This window comes from Eptatretus burgeri, chromosome 9 (assembly GCF_056783735.1).
Source record: "Eptatretus burgeri isolate ZD-2024b chromosome 9, Ebu_testis_v1, whole genome shotgun sequence".
NCBI classification, from domain to species: domain Eukaryota; kingdom Metazoa; phylum Chordata; class Myxini; order Myxiniformes; family Myxinidae; genus Eptatretus; species Eptatretus burgeri.
This window is the reverse complement of record NC_140969.1, coordinates 17,262,308-17,288,373: the sequence shown is the minus strand read 5'-3', so window position 1 is coordinate 17,288,373 and position 26,066 is coordinate 17,262,308. Positions and strand designations below refer to the sequence as shown.

Below are 26,066 nucleotides of genomic sequence, written 5' to 3'. Positions count from 1 at the left end.
ATACAATACCACAACTCCTCTCTTGGCACCCGATCATAAGCTTTCTCTAAATCCACAAACACACAATGTAACTCTTTCTGGCCTTCCCTATACTTCTCCATCAACATTCTCAAAGCAAACATCGCATCAGTGGTGCTCTTTCCTGGCATAAACCCATATTGCTGCTCACAGATCGTCACCTCTCCTCTCAACCTAGCTTCCACTACTCTTTCCCACAACTTCATGGTGTGGCTTAACAACTTTATCCCTCTGTAATTTCCACAACTCTGCACATCACCCTTATTCTTGAAAATCGGAATCAGTACACTTAATCTCCACTCCTCCGGCATCCTCTCACTTTCCAAGACTTTATTAAACAATCTGGATAACAACCCCACTGCCATCTCTCCTAAGCACTTCCATGCCTCCACTGGTATTCCATCTGGGCCAACCGCCTTTCCACTTTTCATCTTCTTCATAGCAGTCCTCACTTCATCCTTACTGATCCACCCCACTTCCAGATTCACTATCTCCACCTCTTCCAACCTTCTCTCTCTCTCATTTTCTTCATTCATCAGCTCCTCAAAGTACTCCATCCACCTTCTCAACACACTCTCCTCGCTCGTCAGCACATTCCCATTTGCGTCCTTTATCACCCGAACCTGCAGCACATCCTTCCCAGCTCGGTCCCTCCATCTTGCCAATCGGTATAAATCCTTTTCCCCTTCTTTTGTATCCAACTTCTCATACAGCTCGTCATATGCCTTTTCCTTGGCCTTTGCCACCTCTCTTTTTGCTTTTCGACGCCACTCCTTGTACTCCTGCCGACTTTCTTCATCTCTCTGACTATCCCACTTCTTTTTAGCCAACCCCTTCTTCCTTATACTTTCCTGTACTTCCTCATTCCACCACCAAGTCTCCTTATCTTCCTTCCTCTGTCCAGATGTCACACCAAGTACCTTCCTAGCTATCTCCCTCACAACTTCTGCTGTCGTTGCCCAATCATCCCACCCATCTTTACCACCATCCAACGCCTGTCTCACCTCCTCCCTAAATTTCACGCAACAGTCTTCCTCCTTCAGCTTCCACCATCTGGTCCTTGGTTCAGCCCTCACTCTCTTCCTCAACCTCACCTCTAAAGTCATCCTACAGACCACCAATCGATGCTGTCGAGCTACACTCTCCCCTGCCACAACCTTACAGTCACTAATCTCTTTCAGGTTGCATCTCCTACTTAAGATGTAATCCACCTGTGTGCACTTTCCTCCACTCTTGTATGTCACCCTGTGTTCCTCCTTCTTCTTGAAATACGTGTTTACCACTGCCATTTCCATTCTTTTTGCAAACTCTACCACCATTTGCCCTTCCACATTTCTCTTGTTGAGACCGTACCTCCCCATCACCTCCTCATCCTCTTTATTCCCTTCCCCAACATGTCCATTGAAATCTGCTCCAATCACCACTCTTTCATCCTTGGATACACTCTCCACCACTTCATCTAACTCACTCCAGAAATCTTCTTTATATTCCATCTCACACCCCATATGTGGGGCATATGCACTGATGACATTCATCATCACCCCTTCAATTTCCAACTTCACACTCATCACTCGGTCAGACACCCTCCTCACCTCCAATACCCTCTTGACATGATCTTCCTTCAGGATTATCCCGACACCATTTCTCCTCCCATCCACACCATGGTAGAACAGTTTGAAACCACCTCCAATGCTCCTCGCCTTACTCCCCATCCACTTGGTCTCTTGTACACACAGTATGTCCACCTTTCTTCTCTCCATCATATCAGCCAACTCTCGCCCTTTGCCAGTCATCGTCCCAACATTCAGAGTTCCAACTCTCACCTCCACACTTCTACCCTTCCCCCTCTCCCACTGCCTCCGGACTCGCCTTCCCCGTCTCCTTCTCCTCCTTCGCCCAGCAGTAGCACAATTTCCACTGGTACCCTGCTGACCACCGGTACCGGTGGCGGTCGTTGGTAACCCGGGCCTCGACCGATCCGGTATGGAAATTCGTTTTGTTGTCCGCATAATGATTTGGCATAGGTTTTTACGCCGGATGCCCTTCCTGACGCAACCCTGGTCGCCTCTTACGACACACAGGGATATGGTACACCTATTCTAACCGGGGCATACACCGGGCCCAGTACAACTGGTGCTGTTGTTGGTGCTATATATATATATATATATATATATATATATATATATATATATATATATATATATATATATATATATATATATATTGTTGTGGTTGACGAAATTCGCAAACCACCATTCAGGTCCCTTAGGTGAGATATCTCTGTAAGTATATGTGTAGTTAGGCCCAAACCCGTTGTTTCGAGGGAATAAATGTCATTCAGTCGGGCTGCGACTCTTCAGGATAGCCGTTTTTCTTTTACTATCTTTATTTTGGACCAGCTGCCATTACTACCACCACCAACCACGTCTCAACAGCCATCACACAACAACCACCAACCACAACGCCGCTTCGCAACAACAACCACCAACCACAACGCCGCTTCACAACAACCACCAACCACAACGCCGCTTCACAACAACAACCACCAACCACAATGCCGCTTCACAACAACACCCACGACCTTTACCGTCACAACTCGCCACCATCGCATCCCCACCATTCTCGCGCCACTTGTGGGCACCGATACTGGACTCGTGTAGGGCGCGCACCGAGCAGCGTGTTCAGAAACATCACAGACTTTCCGAGAAAAACGGATCAAAAACGACTCACGCCCACTTCTGTTCCGTCCTATCGGCGAGCTGGGGCGATTTGGCCCCGCCTCCAGGGCGTTGGAGTGAGGACGCTATATGCAAATTCATGGATCAAAAAGCATTCACGCCCACTTTTCCTCGGTCCAATGGGGAGCCAGTTAGAGAGGTGAAGGGTCGGAGGCAGAGGGTCAAAGGTGAAGGAGCGAAGCCACGGGGGATATAAACGGCCGCGCTCGCCAAACAGTGGGCAGTTGGCAGTTCGGAGGGGAGAAGTCAAGAGTGAAGAGTTGGGACGAGCCAAGAGAGGAGACGGAGAGGGCGATTAGACGGAGCTGTGGAGAGGTGGCGGCGGCGAAGGCGGACGAGGGGGTGCTCGCGTCGGTGCCGGGAGCTGCAGAGGGAGAGGCCAGCAACGCGACCGAGGTCGAGGAGGAGACGCTCGTCGCGGGACCCGAGACAGGGTGATATCTGCCATCCCCCGAGCATCAACAACCCCCCTCCTGTTTCCCCCCCGCGCTGAGATAGTGCGACAAGGGGGCCCCTTTCCCACCCCCTACCAGACACTGTCCGCGAGGCCCGCGGAGTTGAGGCGCCACCGCCACTTTGCATCTCATCATCAGACGGTAGGCCCGACACGGTCTCGGCCCCAGGCCCGCCTCATCCTGGAGGGTGGTTCTTTTCTTTTGCTTTGGGAATATGTGTTGTCGGCGCCGTCTGTGAAGTAAAATTGTATGTGTTGCCGTGTGCTCGGTAGTCGGATAGCTCTGCATTGTCTTCTTCTTTTATATTTGCTTTTTGTGTAATATTGTGTTTCTTCTCTTTTTACATGTGCTTTTGGTGTAATTGTATATGTGTGCTTCCCGTTCAGCGCGAAATAAATGTGAGTTATGTTGAACTGTTTTCCCGCTTCGCTTCGTCTTTTCTTTCATTGAATCTCCATCTTGCTTCACGTAAAGGGTTGGTCGTGGGCTAAAACGCCCGATAATTAATCGAACCGTCGAGGCCGACGAATAACACCGCTCGGTTATCCCGATAGTACGGAACGGGTCGCTTAAAGTGGCCCGTGTCTGAAGTCGACCTGCGGCGAGGTGCGATCGCCCGGTCTACCCTCCGTGTGGGTACTTAGGTAGGTCGAATTTGGCGAGCAACCCTATCCCACACGGGGGCCGATTGGCACGATCGTGGTGAGACCGAAAGGTCCACCCGTGACTAGTTCCCGGCGTTAGTCCGAGAGGGTCACGACTGGATTGTCCGTCCGGTGGGCGACGTGCCGCGATTTGAGTTACGTGGCCGTACGCACGCCGGCGGGCGCGAATCCGCAACAATATATATATATATATATATATATATATATATATATATATATATATATATATATGTATATATATATATATGTATATATGTATATATATATATATATATATATATATATATATATATATATATATATATATATATATATATATATATATACATACCAAGTCGAAAACACCAGGGGGTTGACTCAGCCTGCCATCCTTCCGAGGTCGGCGAAATGAGTACCAGTTGTACTGGGCCCGGTGTATGCCCCGGTTAGAATAGGTGTACCATATCCCTGTGTGTCGTAAGAGGTGACCAGGGTTGCGTCAGGAAGGGCATCCGACGTAAAAACCTATGCCAAATCATTATGCGGACAACAAAACAACGGTTGATCCACTGTGGCGACGCCTAACGGGAGCGAGCCGAAAGAAGAAGAAGAAGAAGGTTTGGCAGCAATATTGGATTGAAGAAAAATATTAAATAATGTTTGCTCTGGAACCGCTTCATCAATCAACATGAAACTTCACAATTATGATCTTGTGATCATTATCACACCATTTGAAAGCCTTTATCCCTGAGCAGGGGTCAGCTTTTTGTGGGCTCCAATCATGGTACCCTTTCTTGTGGCAATGGTTTTACAGCCAGATGCCCTTCCTGATGCCAACCCTTTAGTTGCCTTCGACCCTGCAGGGATAATTACCAGTATACTGGTGCTCATTTCGCTGTCCCTCAGAAGGATGACAGGCTGTCAACCCCCCTGATTTTAACTCAGCAGCCAGCAGGGCTTGAGCTAAGGACCCTAAGGATCCTAAGCCACCATCTTAACCACTGACAACATCAGGCTCATTATGATCTAGTGGTGTTGGGGAAAAATGTTTTAAATCTCAACCTGATTGGACGCATGGTCTGGCAGCCAGAATTATTTAATTTTTGATTTGGGTTCTTTAAAAAAATATTTTGAATCAGGCTCACTTGGTTGTGCCTGGAAGGGTTTGAAGGTAGAGGAGTAGCAGCTGAAATGCGAATCCTATCCAGGTTCCTCCTAATGACTTCATGTTTTCTTTTAGCTTGTTTGGGTTCCTTCTGATTACTCCAATGCAGGACTGTACCTATTTGGTCTTCCATTTGATTTGAATTGAATTTATTTTAATCCCATTCTGAATTCATTTGAATGATGAATAATAATTTTACAACGTCGTGGGTCAGGGTCAGGTGTCCGATCAAAGTGGGGTTGCATCAAAGCTGGACGTCTTGGTACCCGGTCATCACTGCCAGCAGTTATAAAGTGGCAGTTCTAATTATGTCACATTAATTACGTTACTCACCAGTCCACAAACGCCACACAAAAGACACCACACAAAAACAGTCCTGGTGAGGGTCCACAATCTCTAATTGCTCTTTTTCTTGTTTTATTTTGTATTGTTCTTAAAACAATCCTTATTCAGAACCCCAACTCTGTCATTGTTATAGTACCTATAAAAATAATTCCTCTCTTTGTCATTTTATTTTTCTTCCCTGGAAACAAATCTTACCATGAATTACAGACTCTTCTCAGAGCCAAATGCAACTTATTAAAGCTTTCCAAATTCCTTACATTGTAGTTCAGCAAAATCATTGCATCATTGGTTCATCATAATTGCAAAGCTCTCCCTTCATTTCTATCTGATTTCTTTGTTCCTTTTTAACGTTCGATTTGCCTTTCCTTGGCATCAAGTCATATTTCAACAACTTACTGTGTTTTCGTCATACTATCCTTAATTCCAGATACACTACATTGTGATTTTTATCATGCATTGTTTATTTTCTTGGGCTTTTAATTCACCCTTTGGAGTGATAAAATATTAGTTATGAAATATACATATATACTTTGCTCTTTTCATAGGCCTGCATAATTCAAAAATAAACTCATGCAGGTTTAATGTGAGGATCCAACAACTGACACAGCAAGCCATCACGCACTTGGCAAGATATGGAAACAAAGAAGTGGGGAATCGAGGTGAAGCAGAAGAAGGAAACATCTCAGATGCCACCATCATTTTACTGAACAAAGGTGACTTCTGAGTCTTAAATTTGTAACACCATTTCCACATCGATTCAGATAACTTTCTTTCATTGTGCACCATTGTTTGCAGAGGATATCTGAGCTATGTATTGTTGGATACTCTGGAACCTTTTCTCAGAGGTCCACAGGATTTGACATGAAGATAGTATTTCTCTTTTTGAAACAAACTGAAACAGCAGGCCAATACAAATTAAATGCGGTTAATTTTTCACAGCTAAAACCTGATGGTGGATTCAGAACCTCTCCAATCCATCTCTTGCACTTTTCTAAGGTATCCCACATCATGCTAGAGATTGTCTATAGCATTCCCAAATATCCAGCCAATACGACCCTCATTGAGGCAATACAAATGCTCGTTCCAGTTTGAATAATACGTGTGCTCATCACTTCACCATGTGTGTCACACTACGTTTTGGGTTAAATTTTTTCTTTTTTTGGAGTGGTTTTAACAGAAGTAATGCAAATAATTAGATTTATTTTTTAGCCTTATGTTTTAGATTAAGTGTTATAAGTAAATAATTATATGATGAATAAAAGTTTGGGAGTCGAGTGATGACGTGTCAAGTTTGAGTGTACTTATATTAGTCCAGTATTACTTTAAGTCCATTAACTTGGCAGGTCTTGTCCGAAAGAAGATTGCACCTTCCTTGTGGATGATATGTATGTATGTGTTACACAAGGAAAATTCTTAAATATTGGATTTTTGTTTGTTTGTTTAATCAGCCAATTCAAGCCTTCTTCTTTAATGGCCACACTTATTTCCATCTTCTTGTAGGGTTAGTGTTGGGGTTTGCAATGTTTTTGTGCAAGTCTTTCATGAACCAGTTCGCCATGGCAGACATTCGACAGAAGGTGGCAGGAATTTCGAATATGTTCAGGGTGCCGGTGAGCTGTTAGGGTGAGGATTAGTACTTTGGAAACCCTACTTACTTTTTTCGAATGACACCATGGGATCTTTTCCGTTCACCAATGACCAGTGCTGGCACATGGGTCCTCCAGCTCAACGTCCTTCTGAGGGACGGTACACAAACTGATGCATCTTCCTGCACGCAAATCACCAGGATAACAGTTGATAGCTGGCTGGGTCGACATTCAAACCCAGGTTAGTCAGTTCAAAGGCAAGTGTGCATATCTTGAAGCTATCCTGCCAGCCTGAACTTGCCATTTTAGGTAATGCTTGTACTGTAAATACACTGTTGATTATCCTGTAAATGATTATTTTACTGAAAGTAGTCTATGCTACTGAAAACTTAAAAAAAAGTGTCGACATCTCATATATATATATATATATATATATATATATATATATATATATATATATATATATATATATATATATATATATATATTTTCTTTAAAAAACCTTTTCTGGACAGCATTGCACGCGTTTTCCAAATTTTTCAGAGAAGTTCAGATAGATATTCCTTTAAAATCACATTCAGGAATCTACTGCTCATTTGGCAGCCATTCCATTGGTCATCAGTGAAGTTGGTTTAGTTCTTGTAAGAAGCACCCCAATGATGCCTCCAACCATGGCATCAGCAGCCTGTCAGCCTACGAGGTAAGCCAACCCACAAAAATATATCTCACAGATGGAACCCTCATGTTTAAGTCCAGTATTAAAAATAGGTTTGCCACTCCTGATCTGCAAAGCATACTATTTTCAGACATAATTTCGTGGCATGGTAATTTCTGCTGCTCCAAAACGTGATAGTTTGACCTTGCAAGCATAGAAGTTAAAACTTTGCTGATTGCACTCATTCTGGATAATTGTTACATTTTAAGCTGATGAGAGCTCCTCCATAACAGGCTATTTGCTTGAGGAATATTAAAGGATGTTTCTCAATGAGAGGAATTGTGTAATTGAAGAAAATGTGTGAAACTTCTGATTTATTTTGTGTAAAAAAAAATTGTGCTCTTCGTGTTCTTTATTTTCCTGTTAATCAATTTAGCAAATTTTAATGTACAATTTTATGCCACCATTTTCTGTAATAGCAGCCCCTGCAGATCCGGCTGCTGTTTCTGGAGGAAATCAAGGTCCGTCAAGGCCCGATCACATACCAGCAAGGGAGGATGGTGGATCCTGGTCTCCTCAGGGAGACAATTCAGTTAAAGGAGCCATGGCATGGACAGGTAAAACAAATTACAATTTAAAAAACATTCAGGACAGATTCTTAGACCTATGCTTAATTGCTTTCTGGTCTTGTCTGATGTACTAATCCCAGTGGAATTGGATCCAACAAAACTCCCTTTATTGCAGTGCCACTGATGCTTTGCGTGATCTTTGTGGCTATTAAATGCATTCTGATGTACGAGTAATGTGCCTTTGTGGCTACTTTGAGAGTCCATTTTACTAATGAGATTAAGTTCATTATTTTAATTATAATTATTGTCACTATTATTTTATTATCATATTATTATTGTCCTCATTACTTTCTCATGGAGAACACATATTATGCTTTATGAATGTTGAGGTTGGCATGCAAAACAGGCATGACGTACCAAATAACCTTTTCTCACCTAATTTATTTGTGTATATTTCGAAGGAGGGTTTTATAGAAGTGTAATTAAAGCATCTTTATTTCCTTGCAAAAATCCTGAGAACATAATTTAATTCGCATGAATTAATTTTTTTTGTGTACAAAATCTCGATGGCGTAATGGTTAGAACGTCCACTCCATTGTAGTAGAGTGGTTAGAGTGAAGAGAATGTGGAAATTTATTCCACAGGCAGGAAAAAAAAGAGGCATGAATGAAGGAAAGGAAGGAACAATTTCCTTTTGTATCTTTATTTCTTCCACAACTGCAAATAAAATAAATAACGAATTGTTTTTTGTCTGGTATGCATCAGTCTCGTATGCATTCTGCAAAACTGGTAAAAGGATTTGTCTGGTTTGAAGAAATAGCCTGTAGCCCAACTGTTTCTCTAAATTATTTGGCTGTGTAACATTAAATATTCCTGTTTCCACTAATTATCCCGCACATGCGATGCAAAAAGGAATTGTTTCAGGTCCATCCATCTGTCCGTCTTATCAGTTTACGATCGAGGAACAACTTAATTTGAATTAAATGTTATATTTTGAACACGAATCGAGAACAAACTTGCCGTTTTACAGAACTTTAGCTCTGAATTCGTCCCAATCGCACATGCGAAGAGAGGTGTGAGATAATATTTTGTACTGTCAGACTGCCTGGTATTGCAACAAAATAGAAAATCATTCCAAACAGGAAACTTAATGCTTTTAAGGACGTCATGAAGGACACAAACAACAGTCACAAATCACTAATGTAACGTGTTAGATTGGGTGGTGTAATCGACACTGTAAAACCTGGAATTAATTTATTTATTCCACTTTTACAATCTTTATTTTGTTTCAATTGAATTATATACTTGAACACTGAAGAACACAAATCGCCTTCTTTACACTTCCAATAACCTCCAGTTTCGCAGTACTTGGACATATTAAATAAGGTGGTGGAAAAGGGTGATGTATAAGACCACTTCAATAGCGCTAAAATTCCGGATTTTTACCCCGTGGGGTCTTCCACCCCACGGGGTCGAAGCACTGCTCGCGTTCTCTCTTTTCTTGTGTACAGTTCATTTGAACGTCTATTTCTCCATTAATCGTGAACAGAATCGATGAAAATTGACAGGCATATACTAGACACATATGCGCAGGCATTAACTGAGCCCAAAGTGCGATTGCGGCCCTTCGGGCCGAGGAACGGCCCGTTTTGGCCCATTTTCTTAAAACTGATATTTCTCAGTTATTAGTGGACGGAACCGAATTAAACTTGACAAGTATATTCTAGAGACCATTCCCCAGGCATTAACTGAGCCCAAAGTGCGATTCCGGCCCTTTGGGCTGAGAAACGGTCCTTTTGGCCCATTTTAAAAAAATTGTTAAAAAAAATAATCCAATGTGCTGGGCAATGCCCAATGCAAAATTATGTCGCAAATGATGATATGAAACTTGACTCCCTCTTGTGAGGTATTCTGGTTTCTTTTTCTGATGCGATGAAAATCTTACCAAATTTCAAAACTATCTGTTGTCTGTGCTATCGCTCACCTGAGCGTTGTACGAATGAACTCCCACGGGGTATGTTCACAATTCGAACTTGTTAAATATACGATCTATAAAATCATTATTTCATTTAAATTGAAGTAGATACTTGAAACACTGTGCGGGGTATCGTGTTCTATGAACTCTCTAGTGTTTTTTAGTTTCAATGCAAACCCTGTGTAACACAAGAAAATAATTATAATAAAAATAAAGATAAAATATTTGTTGGGGTTGGAAAGGTCTCTGCATTTTTCTGACATCTCAATGATGTTAATTTGTGGTTTTACTCCAAAACATATTGGGCTTATGGCTAGTTACTTGGCGAAATAATTTTTTTGCCAAGTATGTTGCTCTGTCATGTTTGTCTGTCTGTCTGTCTGTCTGTCTGTCTGTTTGTCACAAGAATTTTGGCCATAGGTTTGAAGCAATCGTTTTGAAAATTTTTGTGTGTGTGTGTGGGTGACTGGCCAAGGACAGCAACGCATAATTTTGGTGACGATCCGAATCCGGATCTGGATCTGAGAATTTGTGAAGTGATTCTTCACCATTGAGAGATATGGCCAAACACGATATACAGCACAATATCTCAAAAGATTATGGATGGATTCGGACGAAACTTGGACAGATTGAGTGTGTGACAAGGATGAATCATTTCAATTTTGGTGAATATCTGGATCTGGATACGAGAATTATTTAATTTACAAGTGATTCTTCACCATTGAGAGATGGGGCCAAAAACGATATGCAGCACGATATCTCAAAAGATTATATGGATGGATTCTGCAGAAACTTTGTGGACTGGTTGAGTGTGTGAAAAGGACTAATTGGTTAAATTTTGGTGAAGATTCAAATCCAGATCTGGATACAATAATTTTTTTAAGTGATTCTTCACCATTGAGAGATGGCACCAAAAACTATATATAGCATGATATCTCGAAAAGTTGTGGAAGAGTTGGTTTGGTAACAAGAACAAGCCAATTTGATTTTGGTTCAGGTCCGGATTCAGATCCGACCTATTCGTGGCATACAAAATGTAAACTGTTCAGCCTGGCGGAGGTACATGTTCTTCCAAGTGCCGTTCTGTTTCGCCAAGTATCACTCTATGAGTGATTTTTCATTATCCTATAAGCCCAACTTTTTCTTTTTTACCTCCAACATTTTAAATTTTCCTTCTTTTCACATCCTCATGATATCTTTATGGTTATTTTTATCCCATAATATCCTTTTTGTCTTTGTTTTTCTGCATTATTTAATTTAATTGAGATTAGACACCAGATGAGGTATTTGCCCCATCATCCCTTTGTTGCACCCTCATTCCAGCACTTTGGATGCTGAATTGTTTTCACCAAGGAAAAAGAGAAATACCAGAGGGTTTATTGAAATGAGACTAAAGAAAGCCATATGTGTGAGATTATATAAGGGTAAAGAGAGAATGGAGTGTTATCTTGATCGTTTCCACGTCTGATGAATTCATCTATGTCTTTACATCGATTGCTCTCCCATTCCATACCTATATCTAAGGAAGGGCTGCTGAGTATGAAGGAGAGGGTTCACAATCACCAGCTCTTTCTGCTGAGTCTTTGTCTCCAACCGAGATGAAACTCGACTTCCCAAGCGCCAGCCTACGTCTCATGGTCACTCGAAAGTTTCATCCTCGAACAAGGCTCTGCATGGCTGGACGAATTATCATCAGTGAGGTAAGAGGTTCCACCAGGACATTTTTACCTCTGCCACCTAAGGTGGATGGAGGTTATGTTTCCGGGTGTTGTCCGTCCATCTATCCGTGATAGCTTTTTGTTACCACGATAACTTAAGAACGGCTGAAGAGATCAAAGTCAAACTTAGTAAAAGTATGTACAATGATGTAAAGAGAAACTGATTATATTTTGGCATCAAGAGGTCAAAGGTCAGAGGTCATGTCGAGTAAAAATGTGATTCTCGAGAACAGCTGAAGGGATTAAAACAAAACTTGGTACAAGTATTATCATGATGTAAAGATAAACTGATTAGATTTTTTGGGCAAGAGGTCAAAGGTCAGTTGCTATGTTAGGTAATTTAAGTGATTCTTCAACATTTAGAGGTAGAGCCAAAAAACGATACAGTATTACAGCACAAAATCTCAAATAGTTATGGATGGATGTGAATGAAACTTGGTGGATGAGTTGGTTAGGCGACAAGAACAAGCTGATTAGATTTTTGTTAAGGACCTGATGCAAATCCGGCCTATCGATGGGATTCAAAACGTAAACTGTTCAGCCTGCCTGGCAAAGGTATCTGCTCTACTGAGTGCCGTTCTATTTTAGGATTGAAAAGGTTGACAGTATAGTTTGTAGATTCTTTCGAAATCCATATTACTAAAATTCACTTGACCCAATGAAGATCCGACCTGCTCAATGTCTGTCTTTGAGGGATGGTGGCATCCACAATGCCCATGAGATTTTCTTCAGTGGGATGCAATCCTTTGCTGTCTATATATGATGGCGGCAGCTCTTTAGATGCTTCATATCGCACCAGTTGCAGATAATGTTGTGACAAATCAACTTTTGGAAAGACTTGTCCACATGCAAGCTTAATAATGAGATCCTTATCAGAAGACAGCATTATGGGCCACCTCCAATAGAGGCTTAATGTTGACTTGGTGGTGTCCACAGGTTTTGTTCGCGTTTCCTGACTTTCCCACATTTTCAGGGAGCGAGGTATAATTATTGATTCTTACAGAGTAACATGATAACCTGATGGGTCATCTGTATCTAATATGTGAGAAACTGGTTCCATCATGGAACATGCTACAGGATGAGCTTTTCCAAGCACTGGCTCTGCTTCCTCCTTCAGTTTGAATTTCACCTGGAACACTGATTATATTATGACAGGTTTGCAGTCAAACACATTGCTTCAAGGAGATCTCTTTTTCCACTTTGAGAATATGCACCCCAAAAAAAAGAAATACTCTATATCAAATTTTGAATCAACAGTAGAAAATATATGGAATATAGAAAATGTGTTTTGAAAAGTACTAAAAAATATGTTTGCCTAAATGCTTGGCCGAACCAGAGAGTTGGTGTCAAAGCCACCCAATGCTCACCTGTTTATACGTTTATCGTTTTTAAAAGACTAGTCTAATAATATTTTTTATAAAGCATTGCAGTGGTCTGATCCAAATAATTTTAAAGCAATATATGTATTTGTATGTTGTAATCAGTAAAAAAATAGTGTGGTAGATAAAAACATTAGAAAGGAAATAACTTGCACCAAAAACTTTAACATTTTCACACTCACGCTGACGCTCACGTTCACGCCAGGGGTATCGCTATAGCTCTCTGTTCTTCAAACAGGCGAGCTAAAAATGCTAGCGGATCTTTTTTTAACTTCCTTCAGACCCATGCTCGAAATTAAGAGGTCGACTGCATTAAAGCTGCTCTTGAGCTTATGCTGGTATTCCGTTGTGTGTGTGTGTGTGTGTGTGTGTGTGTGTTAGTCAATATAAACAATCTGTTGAAGAAAAACTTAAAATGTTACCGACCATGAAATCTCAATCCATTTATGAAGTTCCTAAGATAGATGAATCAAAATTAACAAAATTAACACAGCTTATTAGATTAAATGTCATTGTTTGTTGATGCATAGTCTTACGTCATTGCTTGTTAATTGTGTAAAACGATGCTACGATTATGGAGTGCAGATAATGGTAATGTGATGGAGCAGTTGAATAAATGGGCGATGTAAACGTGGATACCTGTAACCAATTGTGATTGCTGATTTTCCAGCATCAACGTTTGCTTAGGCTACGTCGTGAACCAGCAACAGGACCAGTGCCGTGGAAACGAGATGGAGAGAAAGAAGATGTGAAAGATGAGAAAGAAGTCAACAAGACAAAAGATGGAGGGATTATTGTGGCAGGAACTCCTTCACAGGAGAATGGAAGGGCTTTCCTTGGACAGGAGGTTGCATTGCCAGCAAAGAACAACAATGATGAGGGTGAAGAAGTGGAAGGGGAACAGCAGAGAGAAGAGGAAGCGACAGCTGAGGAGGAAGAAGAGGGGAATGAACTACCGCTCTGGGCGGTACCGGGTAAGCAAGTACGGGGGCTAGGATGCAAGTAGGAACTATTATCCGATCTCGTTTTCATTCCTGAACATTCATGTCCTCCTGCGTTGAGTGCAGAAGGGAGGTTCCAGAAAGTGTTCTGGTTGGTGTGCTGGCCCATAAGTGTATTGCTGCATTTTACCGTGCCAAAGTGCAACTCGGGACCTTGGGAGCGCTGTGTGATGGCCTCGTTCATGCTCTCTACACTTTGGATTGCATTTTTTTCCTACATCATGGTGTGGATGGTAAGTATAGATGCAGTTATGTTTGTTTAATTATGTTCTGACTTCAATGAAATGTTAATTATGTGAACTAACATCAGGCTTATCTGCTCCACCACCTCTCTCAACTTGAATGAATATTACCTGGCCCCAGAGCTTTATCTTTTCTCAGTTTTTGGAGCTGCTTCTTTATTTCTCCACTCCTCCTTGGACCTCTTCCAAAATCCCTTGCTCACCTCCATGATAGATACTATCAGCTACAAGTAAATCCCAAGTCTGTTATTATGTATGTAAATGCTGAATCCATGAGAACTATTAAGCATGCCTTCTCACTTTCATCATAAATTCATCTTCCTGTGATATTCCCAATGGGCCCACACTTGTTTGAGCCTGTTCTTTTTGTCTTATGTACTTTAGGAATGTGTGACTGCTATGTTTAATATTCTCGGCCATATCCTTCTCATATTCTCTTTTGGCTTGCCGAGTTATTTTTTGAACTGGCTTATGTTTCCTTCTAAACCGATATGAGTCCGACTCCAGTCTCGTTATTTTGTCCCTCATAAATGCTTTCTGCTTATCCTTAATAGCACTCCATACCTCCCTGCCCAACCACCCTGTTCTCTTTCTGCACCTCACTTGAATAAACTTACTCCTCTGTAAACTACACAATCACTCCACCACTGCTTACCTTCACCACACCCTCACCCCTACCAATCTCTTCTTCAGACCCAGTCCACAAACGTAATCAACTTTGATCTACATCGACATCTTTTTCACACTCCGTTACCTCCTGTAAAGTAGTTATCCGTTCGTTCAACCTATTGATAACAATCCTGAGGTGTGCCATTTTTATACACAATAATAGTAATTCTCTAACAAGGAACTCTAATGCAGGGGGAGGCCACTAAGCCAATCAAAGCCTGTAATAGTGTTGCCAACCTCTGGTTGTCTGTATCCTTCTCCTTTTTAAATGCTGAGCGTTAAGCAAGAAAGCAGCACGTACCATTTAAAAAGTCTTTGGTATGACTCGGCCAGGGTTAGGTGCCAACCGCTGACCTCCCAGACTCAGCGCGGAGGTTCTAATCATTACATTATAAGCAACTGGTTAATGTAATGGTTAATGCATGCTCTCTGAGTCTGGGAGTCCAGCAGTTCGAACCTCAACCGAGTCATATCAAAGAGTTTAAAAATGGCACATGTTGCTTCGTTGCTTCATGCTCAGCACTTATACGGACCGCAAAAGGGATTTTGACCAAACATGGTACAAGTATGTACTATGATGCAAAGATGAACTCTTGAGGTGGGGGTCAAAGGTCAATGGTCATGTGGCCTTTAGTTGAAAATAGCAGATTTTCATTAACCGCAATAGCTTGTGAACCGCAGAAGGGATTTTGACGAAACTTGGCATAACTATGGACTGTCATACAAAGATGAACTGATTAATTTTTGGGTTCAAAAGGTCAAAGGCCGAAGGTCGTGTCCTTTGATTTGAATTTTTTGTTACTGCAATAACTTATGAACCACTCAATAAATTTCAATCATACTTGACAAAGGTATGGACTGTCAAACAAAGATGAACTGACTCAATTTTACATTGAATAGGTCAAAGGTGATTTGCAATTTTAAAATAATTTTGCAAACCACAACTCAAGTTAGAAGCATTTGATGCTGTCTCTGTCTCTGTCTCTGTCTCTCTAATTTTATGTGACCTTTAATTGAGATCAAGCACAACAGTGGGTTGTCATCTAACGTGCGCGGAGGCTTTTGAGTCAAATTATACTTTCTAAATTAATAATGAATTAATAGCTTGTGAACAGGTGACAATCTCAGTAAACAGAGGAAGCAAACAAGACACTCTAACTCCCCACATGCGCTTCAAAAAAGATAAGGGTTAGTTAAACATGAGCTATAATTCTTCTTCTTTTTTTTAAAAGTGAACATTTGACTTTGAAAATGGTTAAATACTTTGCAGCAATTAGATAGGATTTATTCCAGGCAGTGTTTGTAATATGCAAGGTTATAACAGTTGCTTTCCAGAATTAAGAACTAATTATAAATGACCATGTTTCCAATAGGTGACCGTGATTGGGTACACGCTGGGGATTCCTGATGTCATTATGGGCATCACCTTTCTTGCTGCTGGAACCAGCGTTCCCGACTGCATGGCGAGCCTGATTGTGGCACGCCAAGGTCTGTGCAATTTGTGTCACTGCAAAACAACTCTACGAAACATTTCAGAATATAATGGTGCACTCCTTCAAGTTAAACAGCCACATGCCTTGGAATTTTATAACTGTAATACCCACCCCATTCCTTGATCTCTATAATTTAATAGCAAGACCACCTGAACACAAATACAGAAGGCATACAGAGGTTTAAACACAGCATCCTTGTCTGAATTGGTTTATATATAACCAGACTCAATGGTGTAATGGTTGGATCATCCACTCTGAGTCTGTGAAGTTGGTAGTTCAAGCCGCATCCAAGATATATGAATGACTTTAAAAATGGGATGTGCTGCTTCCTTGCTTGACACTCAGCATTTAAAGGATATAGCATTTAAAGGACAAACAACACTGTGAAGGCAATGGCAAACCATGCAGAATAACCCTTGCCAAGAAACTACTTTGGCAGCACCTATGCTATGTAAGGAGTATGGTACATTGAATAATAATCATATATATATATATATATATATATATATATATATATATATATATATATATATATATATATATATATATATATATATATATATATGATTATACCGTGCACACACACACACACACACACACACACACACACACACACACACACACACACACACGCACTTTAATAATGCAACATGCATTGTCTTGTAGTCTCAAAATTTTGAGTTTTTCCCCATTGATCAATTATTTGGGTTTAAGCATCTTCCATATAATTTATTCTTCAACATGAATGTTTAATCTACTGTAATGTAATAATAATGGACATTTGTTGATTATGAGTTTTTCCACTGTTTTAATAATAGCCTTAAATCAGGGATGATCATCAGTTGTGCCTTGACCAATGCGTCGGTCTTGTTGTATCTTTTGGTGGATATCAATTTGGTGTAATATTTTGGGTGTTCTTATTACTTAGCAGTATCATGAAGTTTGTCTTGGGTTGGATGATGATGCCATGTCTGTGGCTATTTCACCTTGCCCTTTTGAGTGGCCATTCATGATACTGGCCTGGAAAGATTCTATTTATTGGCTACTTGTCCTCTTGTTTTTTTTTCAACAACACTGTTCTTCCACAAATATGTCCATGCACTCCTTTTTGTGGGTTGTCAAATTGGTGCACAAATGTATTGTTAGTTAAGCTTTACACATTGAATACACAGCTGTTTGCCGTCTGATTGTGTCCAGGTCTGGGGGACATGGCTGTTTCTAATTCCATCGGCTCCAATGTCTTTGATATTTTATTGGGCCTGGGGTTTCCTTGGACAATACACACACTTTTCATCAACTTTGGCTCCTACGTGAGTACTGCTGACTTGACTTGCTCAGAATCCTTCCTGGTAACACGTATGCTTAGTTAGCTGCACAAATTGAACAAACTTTAACATGTGTTACATGTGCTCACAGTTCATCGTGTTATTATTTGTCTAAGAACAATCCAATTCCCTACAAGCTTCAGTTAAAAGTGCAGAAATATATGATTTTGTTTTACTTCTTGTCATCCTTTGACAGGTGGAGATAAACAGCAAAGGCCTCATCTATTCAGTGATCCTGCTCCTGGCTTCTGTTGCCCTTACAGCAAGTTCCATTATCTTTCCTTTCTTATGGATTTCTTGCTGTTATTTTGTTTAATTTTCTCAGATCTTCTAGCGTCTATACATGCCGCACACCTTCATTTTTTTTTATTTCACCTGCATTTTGTGTAACCTGTTATGTATTCCTCAACAAAGAGTTCACAAAAATATGATACCCCGCACCGTGTATAAGTGTTTTCTTCAATTTTAATAAAAAATGGTTTTAAAGATCATTAAACAAATATCCGGAAGTTTAGCATTATTGAAGCAGTTTTATACACCACCATATTTAATACATCAAAGTACTGTCGGACCAAGCCATTCACAGATTCGCTATTCGTGGACCCTGCGTATTCGTGGGTCATAAAGTATGACCTGATTTAACAATTGCGTTTCACGTTTTTTGGGGTTTTTTTTTAAAGTTAATTTTGTTTTTTGTTCTTTTACACTTCAGTACTGGTCTCTTATATCCACCTGGGAAAATGGAAATCAGTCAACATCACTGCATAACATAAAAACGGTGCAAAAATGGATCCCCTTAATTACAGCCCAATTAGCTTTCTTCCAATCATCAGCAAGGTCATGGAATCCATAATCGCAGTCGACACAAAATCATTCATTTTCTGCAACGGCCTCATCTCAGATCATCAATTCGGATTCAGACCTGGTCACTCTACCTTGGACATGCTACGTCTACTCTCCCAACAATGGATGGAGGCCCTCAATATCAGAAGTGAGATCAGGGCCATCTCTCTGGACATATCTCGAGCTTTTAATACAGTCTGATATCCTGCCTTTCTCTCCAAAATGTCTGCCTATGGAATCCAAGACCATCTCCACTCTTGGTTTATTGACTTCCTCGACTCTCATAGACAAGGTGTGCTCTCAACGGAACCCTTTAGTCTCCTCTCTCTGTCAATGCTGGACTCTCCCAAGGCAGTGCTATAGCCCCCATATTGTTCCAAATCTTCATCAATGATCTCACTGACTCTCTGTAAAATCTTCTTTATCTCTTTGCTGATGCCTCCACTCTCTGCCGTGACATTCCTCATCCTTGTGAGAGACAGGCAGCGGCCTCTTCCACTCATCGTTACCTGCATCCCTTCTTTGTCAGTCTCTGACTATTTTCTTCCTCCACCCTGCTGTTGGTGTTTCCCCTTTCTCCTGATGTTCCCTTTGTTATATTGTGGCCTGATTTGTTCTGTGTAATCACTCTTCCATGAGCCTCGACCATGTATAAAAAAAAATTACATTAAATTTAAAAACAGACATTCCCAGCATTTTTCAGGAACGTATCTCCTGAAAATAGTGGGGTCTGACAGTACTGCTAAACTGGTGGTTCTTGGAAGTATTAAGAAGGCGATTTGTGTTCTACAGTGTTCATGTACACACACACACACACACACACACACACACACACACACACACACACACACACACACACGCATTTAAAGGTTCATGTATATAATTCAATTTAAATTAAAAAAAGATTGTAAAAGTCATATAAATTAATTAATTCCAGAATTTATCGTAGTTGACGCAGTGTCGAATACATCACCGTATCGAACACATTACATGAGTTATCCGTGCCTGTTGTTTGTGCCCTTTATAACGTCCTTATAAAACAGTAAGTTTCCTGTTTGAAATTATTTTCAATTTTGTTTGACTGCCATGCAGGCAGACAGAGTAACAAATATTATCTCACTCCTCTCTGCGCAAACACAATCGCGACAAATTCATAGCCAAAGTACGGTAAAACTACAAACTTGTCTTCTTATTCATTCATGCTCCGCTTTGTGTTCAAAATATATAACATTCAATTTGAATCAGTTGTTCCTAGATCATAAAGTGACGTTTGCAGACAGGACGGACAGAAGTGAACCTATTGCTTTTTGGGGGGGGGGGGGGGAAGACAATTGCTTTTCGCTTTGCATGCATGGGGTAAAAATAAAATTATTGGAAGATTTCAGCTCTTGAGAAAGGGTTCCTCGACTTTATGGAATGTCAGAAATGTGACTGGTGGACACAATCAATGCATGCCACTTTCAAAGCACAATATAGTAGTTATTTGTTACTTTGTAGGGAAGATTTTAAAGTGGAGATATAAATGAGGAATTTAAGTAGTCAAGAGCTACTTATTGCTGTTAGACATCCCTCAGCAGCGAATATGACTGTTTTTTATTGGGCTGGCAGGATGGCAGCTCAGGCCAGATTAGATCTGTGACTTGCCACAGGTATCATGTAAACCTGTACTAACCTGTTCCATGGTCGGGTTGTCGGCGACTAAACCGTCTCCCCCACCAGGTTTTTTGGTGAGGAGGGTGTTTGGCGATGGACACCCAGCAGGATTAAAAACAAAACCTGTCAAAGGGTGGAGGAGCTCCTTGTGAGCCAACGGCCATCCATATCTAGTGCCCAACTGTGTCCGAGGACGTCCTCCTGCAGTTGGAGTACTTCTTATTAGGAGGTTGGTGGCAGGATTTGCACTCCGGCCACCGTAAAACCCTTCATTCTGCAAAACAGAAAAACGCAAAGAAACCTGAAAACCCACTCCGTGGGAGTACCTTCTGTGCAGCTTCCCTTCGCAGGGCAGCTCACCGGATGACGGGATTGGGGCAAAGCCTTCGGGACCCCCAATCTTTGATGATAGGAGGGAAACCACGGGGTAACATTCCCGGGTCAGATTGCGGTAGAGTGTGTCGGAGTAGTGCTGAGGTGTTATCCACCAGACGGTGGTCTCCTTGGGTTAACCTGAGGTGGTTCCTACGGGTGGGTGCCTGGAATGTCCGATCCCGAAGAGAGGATGATCACCTGTCTTTGTTATCATCGGAGCTCAAGCGTTTGGACATCGGTATTGCAGCACTCTCTGAGGTTCGGAGACCGGATTGCAGTGAGATCATGGTGGGTGGTGACACCAATTGGTCTGGTCGCTCTGATTGTTACCATTCTCAAGGAGTTGCTGTAGCTGTGTCCAATAAGCTGACTCCAATGATAATTGAGGCAACACCAGTCTACGAGCGTATTATGAGACTAAGGATTCGTCACTCCTTCGGTGTCATTTCCATGGGCCCTGTTTATGCACCGACTGAGATGAGTGATCTCACCGTGAAGGATGCGTTCTACGCCACGCTCAAGTCTGTGGTTGATCAGTGCCCCAGCCGAGATACACTTCTAGTCTTGGGGGATTTCAATGCATCGACTGGAACTGGTAGGGATGGTTATGAGGCATGTGTTGGTCCCGATGGGTCTGGAACTGTGTACCTGAATAGCACTAAGTTCCTTGACTTTGCAAGAAGTCATGGACTTAGGGTGGCCGGTTCATGGTTTCAGCGGCCAGAAGCTCATCGCTGGACTTGGTATTCCAACGCTGGGGGTGTGGCAAAGGAGATTGACCCTGTTCTCGTTGATGATCACTGGAGGATGATCCAGAACTGCAGGGTCTACTGGAGTGCTCAGTTCCTCAATACTGACCACCAGCTTGTTGTAACAACTCTGAAGTTGCACCTTAAATCCAGGAGAATGGAACCATCCCAGCCTCGGCTGGATGTTGGCAAGCTCAAGGATGAGAGGGTAGCTGAGGAGTTTGCGAACAAGCCGAGTGGAGATTTGGGGGGTCTGGGTGCTTTGGGGGGTCCTGAAGAGTTGTGGAGTGCCTTCAAGACCACCATCCTTGATGATGCTGGTGGATGTCTTGGAACTCACCGTAGGGCAAAGAAGAATTTTGTCTCTCAAAGGACACTGGATACCATTGACCAGGGTCGCAGGGACAGGCTGAATGGCAGAGCTGAGCTGTTCAGGGAGCTGAGGCGTAAAACTGCACGTGCGCTAAGGGTGGAAAAGAAGGCCTATGTGCGAGGAATCTGTGAGGGGGTAGAGCATCCCCTGTGGACAAGTGATTCTCGTCCTGCTTACAGGGGAATTCATGCATTGCGTTCATCCAAGCCCATCCCTCGGTGAACTGCAGTGAGAGCAGAGGGTGGTCGGCTTTTGACAGAGGAGTCCGAAGTAAAGGCCCGCTGGGCCAGGTACTTTGAGCTGTTGTACCAGGCTGATCCACCAACTGTCAAGTTGGACGTTAGGGGTGTTGAAATCCCTGTTGCTGACCCTCCAATCAACTGTGGTCCACCTTCACTTGTGGAAACACAGGCTGCGGTGAACCGGTTGAAATGGGGTAAAGCTCCAGGGATCCGTGGCATCCATGCTGAACTTCTCAAGGCTGGTGGAAATGCTGCACTCATGTCATTGCACGCAGATCTGTGCTCTGCCTTGAACACAGGCATCATCCCAACTGACTGGAAGAGGGGCCTTGTTGTCCCTCTCTGGAAAGGGAAGGGTGATCGCCAAGACTGCAACAACAACTGAGGGGTGACGCTGCTCTCAGTGTCAGGCAAGGTCTTTGCTCGGATAATTCTTGATAGGGTTCGCCACCATCTCCTTGAGCACCAGTGTCCAGAGCAGTCAGGCTTTACACCAAAGAGGTCAACGATTGACCGTATCCTTGCTCTTCGGGTCCTCACCGAACGCAGACGAGAGTTTCGGCAGGGGCTGCTTGCAGCTGATGTTGATCTCTGAAAAGCGTTCGATTCAGTGAATCGGGATGCCCTCTGGAGGATTCTTGGCCTTCGTGGGGTGCCACAAAAACTGATCGATCTGATGTCTGAATTCTACTCTGGAACTGAGAGTGCTGTAAGATATGGTGGTACCATCCCCGACTTATTTCCATTTGTTACTGGAGTTCGTCAGGGGTGTGTACTTGCCCCCACAGTTTTCAGCAATTGTATGGACTGGATTCTGGGGAGGATGTCAGAGAGATCAAGCTGCGGTGCATCGTTTGGGAATGTCAAGATCTCTGACCTTGATTTCACAGATGATGCAGTCATCTTTGCAGACAATCTGCATATTCTTTTAGAGGCCCTCAAGATGCTTTATGAGCAGTCGGAGCCACTGTAATTTTAGGATTCCTGCGTCAAAACTATGATCCAGGCTTTCAATGACATCTTGGATTGTGCTGTCCTGTCTGTGCCTGTTTGTGGTGAGGATGTTGAGGTCGTGGAGAGATTCACTTACCTCGGCAGTGATATTCATGTCTCTGCTGGCTGTGAGTCAGAGGTCAACAGACGTCTGGGTCGAGCCTGGGGAGTCTTGGATTCACTGCATAATGGGGTGTGGCGCTGCCGGTACCTGTGCGGGAGAATGAAAGTCCGAGTCTTCAGGTCCTTGGTGCTTCTCGTCTTGATCTATGGATGTGAGACTTGGACTGACCAAGGATCTGAGATGGAGACTTAATTCCTTTGGTACCAGGTCTCTAGGGAGAATCCTTGGCTATCGCTGGTCGGACTTTGTGTCTAACGAGCGGTTGCTGAGAAAGACTCAAATGAGATTTGTTACCTGCATAGTCTGTGAGCATCAGCTGCGGCTGTATGGACATGTGGCTCGTTTTCCTGACGCTGATCCTGCTCACCAGATTTTCTCAGCGAGGGAGTCTCGTGAGTGGAGGAGGCCAATGGGCCAACCACGTGCCTCGTTGCTGCAGGTTGATCGGCATCTCAAGGAGATTGGGATGGGCCAGGCATCTGCCTGGGAGATGGCCAGATGGAGGCCCCTGGAGTACCGGCGAAAAGTGGACGCAGCGACGTGCTGCTCTGGTGCATGCTCCCATACCTGACCTGACCTGGCAGGATGGATTCGAGGGATGCGCGTTTACCTCTGAACTGTCGAGCCTGGGTTTGAATCTCTATCTAGCTCCAAACTGTCACCCTAATGTTTCGCATGGAGGGTGAAGCATTAAGCGAAAAGGTGTGTGCCATCTCTTGTGCAGATTTAAAACCATGAGTCCTGTCTCCTGGCATTAATTGGTGGATGTTAAAGATCCCACGGTGTCTTTTGCAAAGAGTCGGCGAATAATCGCCAACACCCTGAACAAATGACAAATTCCTGCCACATTCAAACATCCGGCCTGGCCAGATAATTTCAGAAAAAGTCAAGAATAGGAGAGCCACTGCTCGGTTATAAATAAGGCAGGGATACAAAAAATGTAGTCAGAGAATAGTACCAACGTGGTGCAGCTTGCATTTTAGGGTACATGGTGTGTGGCATGGCATTTGTGCTCGTTCTTCATTCGTCGGTATGTGCACCATGTTGTCATCGGTTGTCTCAATCTTTTGTCACAGTCAACTTCCATACTGTATATATTAGTGTTGGGGGGGATGTGGTGACGAGGCCTGAATGGACGGAGTTGCTTTCTGTGTCCTTAACCTCTTTGCATTTCTTTGTACAAAACAATGCGAGATAATTTTTATACAGGCAGTCTTGGACATTTTTTTTATTTGGATAATACGCATAACTAGTGGAATGAGAAAATAAAATTAAATTCCATTTCAAAAACATGGAAGGCACTGATAATGATTGTACAGCATACTGGCATCCATGCAGAAAGATGTTGATCTCATGGACCACTGCAGCATAACTCATCTTAACAAGGCAGTGTTTTGGGCTGGATAACTCGTCTTCACGTTGAAACAAGGCAATGCCTTGGGCCCAGTCTTGTTCCTCATGTTCATCAATGATCTCCGATTCTTGGAAAATCCTGCCTGTCTCGTTGCTGATGATTCCACCTTCTGTTGAATCATTTCTCATCCTTCAGAAAGGCAGGTAGCAGCCTCTTCCCTCTTGCAGACCTTTACAGAATCAGAAGCTGGTCCAACACTTGGAATATGTCTTTCAACCCCGACAAATCCCACACACTCACTGTCTCTCTGAAAGGACAGTCTGGCAAACCCTCACATCTACTTCCTAAACAAACCACTTGAAGAGGTTAAGTCAATCAAACTTTTGTGCCTCATGATCAGACATAACCTCTCTTAAGCAAAACATATTTCCAAGATGGCCTCCAAAGCCAGCTGCCGATTGGGCATTCTTCGTCATACAAGGTCTTTCCTTAGCAAATCTGAACTTTTGGCAACCGACAAGGCCTTAATTAGCAGTTTTGTGGAGTACTGCTCTCTCCTATGGGCTGGCCCCCTGTCTCAAACCTTGCCCTTCTTGGTGCCATGGAAAGCAAGGCCCTCAAAATCATTGGCATATCCTGCAACAAATCTGAGTGTCGAGGCCTGTTACTTTCACAATATAGACAGGTTGGTGGCCTCTCTGTGTTCCAACATCTCATTTTTGGTTTTTCACCCTCTACCCTCTTTTGTCTCTGTCCCTCCCAGGTCTATGCAGGGTGCACACGGTCTGCCAGTAACCTTCTCATTAAACTCCCAAAATCCAGGCTCACTGCTCACCTCCACTCATTTGTTTCTCTTTTATCTTGCCTGAGGAACTGTCTTCCCCAGTCTGTTTCATCCCATTCTTCCCTCCAGGGGTTCAAGACAGCTATTCACCACCACCTCAAGTCATCCCCCATCCATACCTAGGATCTTCTTCTGTGCACCTCCAATAACCTCCTTCCATTTGGCACATGTTGTGTTCACTCTATCCTGGATTTATGATTCACAACCTCCCCCTTTATTCTGTGTTTCACCAAGGTATTTGAATTTCTCCACTTCTGTCAGATCTCCACCCTTTATATTTACAATCTTCACCCTCTCCACATCAGACTTACCACCCACCATTACCTCTGTCTTTCCAGCATTAAGCTTCAACCCCTGCCTCTCTAAGCTCTGTTTCCATCCCAGCACTCTTCTATGCAGTTCTTCCTTCGACTCTGCTGTTATGGCAAAGTAGTCTGTGAACAGGAGCTCCCGGAATTCTCCATCTCTGATGTCACGATCAGTATGTCCATCATTGTTACAGACAGTGACCCTGTTGGTGCAGACCCCTGGTGGAGACA

General features: G+C 42.7%; 1 protein-coding gene across 5 annotated transcripts in view; it reads left to right on the top strand.

Annotated features, from left to right (window-relative positions):
* LOC147019630 (sodium/potassium/calcium exchanger 3-like) overlaps window positions 1-26,066 on the top strand; it is a 262,889-nt gene that overhangs the window by 228,074 nt on the left and 8,749 nt on the right. For 4 of the 5 annotated variants that reach the window (XR_015061467.1, XM_085894183.1, XM_085894181.1 and 1 more), the window contains exons 10-17: window positions 5,942-6,078; window positions 8,086-8,223; window positions 11,675-11,850; window positions 13,918-14,221; window positions 14,315-14,481; window positions 16,533-16,647; window positions 17,850-17,962; window positions 18,174-18,239. Coding sequence is in view for 4 of the 5 variants with exons in the window: in XM_085894183.1 (XP_085750309.1) it covers window positions 5,942-6,078; window positions 8,086-8,223; window positions 11,675-11,850; window positions 13,918-14,221; window positions 14,315-14,481; window positions 16,533-16,647; window positions 17,850-17,962; window positions 18,174-18,239 (1,216 nt within the window). In the remaining variant the exon portion in view is untranslated. The remainder of the gene's footprint in view (window positions 1-5,941; window positions 6,079-8,085; window positions 8,224-11,674; window positions 11,851-13,917; window positions 14,222-14,314; window positions 14,482-16,532; window positions 16,648-17,849; window positions 17,963-18,173; window positions 18,240-26,066) is intronic. The other variant, XM_085894182.1, reaches the window with a different exon arrangement.